This window comes from Apis dorsata, unplaced genomic scaffold (assembly GCF_000469605.1).
Source record: "Apis dorsata unplaced genomic scaffold, Apis dorsata 1.3 scaffold_1, whole genome shotgun sequence".
Lineage (NCBI taxonomy): Eukaryota > Metazoa > Arthropoda > Insecta > Hymenoptera > Apidae > Apis > Apis dorsata.
Window position 1 is genome coordinate 457,933 of NW_006263304.1, and position 6,728 is coordinate 464,660.

Genomic DNA, 6,728 nt, shown 5'->3' on the forward strand with positions numbered 1-6,728 from the left:
AATGCAATATATAATATAAAAGTTGTATAAACTTCATTAACATGAAAATATATATTGCATAAATTCTGAAGAAAAAGTCACGAACGTTTTATTTTATAAGTAAATAACTATTTTCTAAACAATATTATTATAGAAAAGATATTTTTTGACGTAAATATTCTTATTAATGAAGTTTATTAATAATAAGTATATAAGTAATAAATTAATATTTGTCCCACATCATTGAAAGCGGATATGTAAACATAAGTTTTCTTGACCAATCGGATATCTCTTGCAGTTTTATATTCTTACATTAAATTCTTCGTATATCAATTCATTATTTAATTATTATATTCACTCTGTCCCACGCACTTATAATATTTTTAATCGTAATATATAGAACATTTCACTTAAATTATTTATCTTCCATATTTATGTTGCTATTAACGATATAAAAAAATATTTCAAACATGTTTTAATTCTTAAAAGTAAAGCATTTCTTTCTATCGTTAATACTAATGAAAATACTTCAGATGTGTAAATTATATGAAACATTCTACATTTTAGTAATTGAAAGTTCTATTATTAAGAGGTCAGAGTTATCTTTATTATGCATATTTTATAAATATCGCGCTCAGTATCTTTGATAAAATTTTTAATTTTAAGCTCTATAAGAAAATAAAAAAAAGGAAAAGAAAAAATTCGTTAGTTTTTACAACTTTTAAGAATTTAACTTGAAGTATAAAGAAGGATTTCTATTTTTTGCATTAATTGAACTTTCATCTTTCTAACGTGATTCTATAGTCAACTATCATTAGCATATGATTTTTTGATAATATCTTTTCATCAAATCACCTTATCAAAGATCCCTGAGTATGAAGCGTCAATGATCAGGACATCGAAAAAATATAAATCGTCATCAAAATGTTGTGCTATCGTTTTAAAAATTTTGTTAATAATTCCTTCCAATCAAAAAGTATTTTTAAAATAGTCTTAAGAAATATAATATACCATTTAAACTCAATCGCTTGTTTAAATTTGCAATTATAGCGATTTCAAAAATCTTGAAATACATCAGATTTTTTATGTTTAATATTTAGTTATTATAATTCCTTAAGGCTCGAATCAAGTTCGAATATAAAATCTTTAAACAAGATTGTAAATGATGCCAATTGACGGCTAAAAATGCATTATTCACAAGATAATGATGATAGTGATTATTATTAAATTACGTTAAGAAGTTTTCAGTGATTTATCTGCGTGTGCTAATGTGAGAGATCCTATGAGAGATACTAATGTACGGTCCAGCCATGTTATGGGGTTTGGATATAAAAGACCACCTTCATAAAATCCCAAATGTCCGCCATGAGCAAGTTCTACATATAATGTATTTGAATGATTTTCTAAAAAATTATAAAAAATTATATATATTAAATTCTAATATATTACAAGTATATACATAATGATTACTTAATAATTACTTACTAGCATATTCTTTAATAGGTTCCAATAATTTATCAGGTACAATAGGATCATCTAACGCGTTAATAAATACCATAGGTGTCGCAATGTTATCCAAATAGAACAAAGAACTACTCCATTTATACATTTCCTTCACTGATCTAAAGTTATGGACCTGTTCAGTAATAAATATTCAGAAACAATATTATTATTATATATAATTTATAATATATTATAAAATTTGATTTTAATTATATATTAATTATATTAAAAAATATTTTACCTTTCTAGTGTAAGCTTCATCAAGTTCTGGTAAAGTTGCAGCAGAAATAATATCCCATTCGTTTAAATTACATCTTTGTTTAATTTCTTCAGATAATAATATATTTTTATGTTTAAGTATAATATTCTTTACCGATTCAGTCATTATATACAGATAGAAACGTCGAAAGTTTTGCCAGTTAAGTAGGAACTTTGTACCTCTACATATTACATAGAAAAAACATTTTATAATAATTATTATTTGTAAAAAATTTATATTTATTATACGTAATACAATATTCATATTATATATAAAAATATGCTTACTCAATAGCATTATATCCTTGACAAATAGATATGCCGCCAATTATATTGGATAATTTATTTGATCCTCGTTCCCCTAAGTATTTAGTTACAAGATTACCACCCAAGCTAAAGCCAATGCAAATTATTCTTGTATTTGAATGCTTTTCTATTAAACTCTGTAGCATCATATGATAATCATCAGTGTGTCCTGTAATGTATAAATCAAGCTAAAAATCAATTGTAAATTCAATTATAATATCATGTTGATTATTTAAACTATATACGAGATCCTTAAAACTTTCATGACCTAAATTATACTAGTTAATAACTAATAATACAATAATTAATAATATTTAAGGCTTCTATTATAAATAAATATATTATATTTTCAGAATTTTTAAAAAAGTTAGATTCGAAATATACTTTCAAAAAGTAAAAGAAAAATATAAAAATTTGTTAAAAATATCCAAAGAGTATTATATAAAAATCTTGTAAATTATTTTCATTTTATAATATTTTTACCAATTGATTTATCAAACGTTTTAATTTGCAGTCTTAAAGAAGAAAAAATAATACAAAAAATAGAAATAAAAATAGAAATAACACGTATATTAGAGATTATTTATATTTGTTGCGTAATATTATCTAACATTAAATAAAAATAATATGGAAGATTTGAATTGTGGAAAAAATATTAATAACGAAGTAACAGATATATTGATCATATATAATAATCTGTAACAATATGATTAATATTTTTATGTGATAATTGCATAAGAGTCTTATTTTTACCGTACCATAAGTAAATATTCTTGGAGCGGTGACTTTTACACTGGAAAGAACTCCAACATGATTAAGTACTGCACATCGATACCCATGGCACTGTGCAAAGTGCACGAAAGTTCTAATATAAACACTTTCGGAACTATTGCAGATCCCCGGGCAGATGGCAATTGTTATGTCATCTGTAATGAAATAAAATATAAAAAATTATATCGAATTTATAAATATATTAAAATTCATTCTTGTTTTTAAAATATTAGATTCTTCTTTATAATTTTTTAATGAATTCATCATTTATTATTATTTTTAATTAATATTCATTTTTATCAAACATTTAAATTATTTATTATTTATCAGTTATCATTGTTTTTATCGAATATGACATTTTATCTACATTTTTATATATACGATATATTTTATCTATATCTTTATATATATTATATATTTTATCTATTTTTTTATTTTTTGTTTTTTTATTTTACAATTTTATTACTTCATTACTTCATTATTTTTATAATTATTATTAATCTTAAAATATAACAAGAAGCAATAACTTCAATTAAATTTATTAATTATGATATAAATTCAGAATAATGTTCAGAACAATTTTATTTATATTATAATATTGCATATACTGTAATTTTTAATTTTCTTAATCTTAGTTTGATAGAGTCAGAAAATGATTTATACTGTTACTTTAAAGCATTGTATTGATTCGTGAACTATGTTATTCGCTTTAGATCTAGAATGTTCAATCTTTAATCTTTATTGAACTTTAAGCAACATGTGTAATAGTTGAATTCGAATTCGAAACCATTATAATTTTTGCATTTAATTTAATTTATCCAATTTTTCTCATATTATTTAAGTATTAACATAAATGATAGATTCTTGCTCTACTATTTTAGTATGTTAGCTTATCTTTTCAAAATCTATTTTCAATATGATCAGATAAATAGGAAATTACTTAATAATATTTTTTTTAGACATTATTTATATATTTCAAAAAATCTCATGAACTAAAATTATGAAATAAACCTTCGTAATCATTGCTCAATGGTTGATAAAGATCGTAGGTGAGTGTAGTTTCATCCGCAAGTCCGATATATACTCGTTCTCCAATCGGCCAAGGGCAACGTACGCGTCCAATAATACTGTGAACAATGGTTTGTACATGGCCACTGAAACCCCATAATCTTGTTGGTTTATATCTGAAATACAAAAATATAATTATAAATAAATGAATAATTTACATTTCAAAGATCTTAGCAAAATCATAAACGAAAAATGTGTTATTTTTCTCGAAACATTGAGTAATTTTATGATTACGCTTTTTAATGATATCATGAAATTAGCGTATATTTTGGAATGCATAAACAATTATGCTTTTAGTTGTAAAAAAAAAAAATAAATAAAAATGAAAAAAATTATAACTCCGTATAAAAAAATGAAAAACAGAACAGGTTGATAGTTTGAAAACGGTCGTAACTATTTTAAGAATGGGCATACACACAGCTAACAATTATAAATTTTTTTTCAACACTTACATCTCTTCCTTAACCCGCAATTTCTTATTGGATTCGTTGATTTAGTTCTAAACATTATACAATATATATATTGTATAATGTAATACAATATATATATTGTATTGTACAATATATATATTGTGCTTAATTTATTTTAAAATATGGGAATAACCGTTCAACGTTGTGAAAGTTTCTTCTTTTTCGTTAATTCTATGGAATTTTTGTCCATAAGAAGAAAAGTGAAGTTGAATGTAGTAGCAAACCATTAAACCTTCTTGCAATGTATAAAGAATAGTAGATCAGTGGAGCATATACGAAGCCGTAAAAATCATTGGTATTAAAATACTTGTAAAAAATGTAATCTGCCCCTTAAGTGGGACGACAAATAAAATCGTTGAATTATTTCTATGGAAATACTTCTTTATATAACTTAATTATAACTTAATATATAACTTAATTAATTAACAAAAATGTTTACATCTTTTATAGTTTTTAACGTCTTATTAGTTATTAAATAAACTGTACAAAATTATGCAAACGAGGTCGGCAATAGAAAGATTACCAGTTTCTTTTTCGGCCAAAGTAGGCCAGAAATAAAATTTTATTATAATTTCTAGCTATGTCAATATGCTATAAAGTCTTCGAAGAACGACACCTTTTTACTCATCGCACGGTCTGATCACAAAAAAATATTCAATGAGTTATACATTCCTATTGAATTATGCATGTCTAGAATCTCTTAGTGATTAAAATTTATATGAAAGAATTTTTCGATCTACGTTATATTAAAATTTTATTATATCATTTTTTCTGTTTCTATATGATTAAATATATATAGATATATAGCATATAGATTATAGCATAAATTTAAGTATACCATTTAATTAATAAATCATATCATTTAATATCACATGAGATACTTAAAAATAATTCTTACAAGCAAGATAATCTTGAAACGTTGATAATTGAAAATAAAATAAAAAATTGTTCTTTTGATTAAATTAAATTAATTAAATAATGAAAATTTGTATGATATGTTAAAAAAAAGTTTATAATATCACGCAGCAAGTGAAATTTGCTTTTGTAACGATTAATCAACAAAGGAGGTACAATTCTTTTTGCTTCGATCGTGAAGTATCAATTCACATTCGTTTAATGGAGGAATATTTCTCACGATTAAATAAAGAGAATACATACAATTTAATGAATTTGCTTTCAAAATAATTTCTTTCTTAGAAATTTCTTTGCGTGTAATATCAAATAAACTTTGATAATGATAAGAAAAATCTTAATAACATAAATATAATTAATAATACTGGATTGTTAATTTTTAATTAAATATACAGTTTTTAATGGAAAGAAAGTATATGTTTCTTATCACTCCTTCTATATACGGGAATTTAAAGAAATGACATATGTTTCTTGTGTGCTTTTATACTTACTCGAAGTCATGGTGAGTAATGTAATCGATCTCAGGTCAACAAGCTAATTTTTTCATGTTCAGTATTAGAAATTTTAAAACTCTTCTTTTATAAAAGAAAACTTTAACATAACAATGATCGATAAGGAGAAATAAATTGTGAGTCAGTATGTACGATTCAATTTGCAGTAAAATTAACCATTTCTTTTCAACCGGAAAATAATTCGTTTAATTAAAGTTCTATCATTGGTACGACTTTCGATTATCGCCACATGAAGATTATTACTTTTGAAGATGATTCTATGGTATTATGCCATTACGAAAAAGGATTTCATATTACAGAAGTAAAAGCGAAAGCAAAAATTGCTAGGAAACGCGATCATTCGATAAAATACAGAAAATCTTTTTATGGAAATGTGTTGGTTGAATAATTCTTAGTTATGAGTTAATATTGATTTATCTGGCATTTAAAGTACGAAAAATATTTACATTCAATCAACAAAATAAACTATTGAATATAATGAAGATTTTAAAATATATGAAATCTTTAGTAGAGAATTAAAAATTAATATTAGAACTATTAAACTAATTATTTGAACTATTTATTTTCATATTATGTATTATTTTAATTATAATTAATTATTAATTATGCATTTAAACGTTATAGATTAAATCGTTAAATCTAGTAAATATTTATAAATATATATTGATATACTATTTTTTAAAGCTTTTTAAGAATTAATAAAGTCACGATTTAATGACAAGAAATTAAAGAATTAATAAAGTCATAATTTTATGACATTTTATGTTGCAAGCTCACAATCATTTGTTTAAATTTTTCATGGGATATGAAAACAAAAAATTTTTTAATAGAATCTTTTAATAGAATTACGATTTCAAATAATAAATAAATAATATATATATATATATATAAAATATATAATATATATTTAATATATATATTAATATATTTAATAATATATAAATATTAT

General features: G+C 22.8%; 1 protein-coding gene across 1 annotated transcript in view; it reads right to left on the minus strand.

Moving 5' to 3' along the window:
• Positions 1 to 155: 155 nt before the first annotated feature.
• The window catches only part of LOC102673926 (abhydrolase domain-containing protein 2), a 9,110-nt gene continuing 2,537 nt past the window's right edge, over positions 156 to 6,728 (minus strand). Inside the window, exons 2-7 of the mRNA XM_006607086.2 lie at positions 3,829 to 4,001; positions 2,805 to 2,972; positions 2,029 to 2,215; positions 1,724 to 1,922; positions 1,465 to 1,615; positions 156 to 1,382 (exon numbers count right to left, since the gene is read on the minus strand). Of these exons, the coding sequence (XP_006607149.1) occupies positions 1,213 to 1,382; positions 1,465 to 1,615; positions 1,724 to 1,922; positions 2,029 to 2,215; positions 2,805 to 2,972; positions 3,829 to 4,001 (1,048 nt within the window). The 3' untranslated portion in view covers positions 156 to 1,212. The remainder of the gene's footprint in view (positions 1,383 to 1,464; positions 1,616 to 1,723; positions 1,923 to 2,028; positions 2,216 to 2,804; positions 2,973 to 3,828; positions 4,002 to 6,728) is intronic.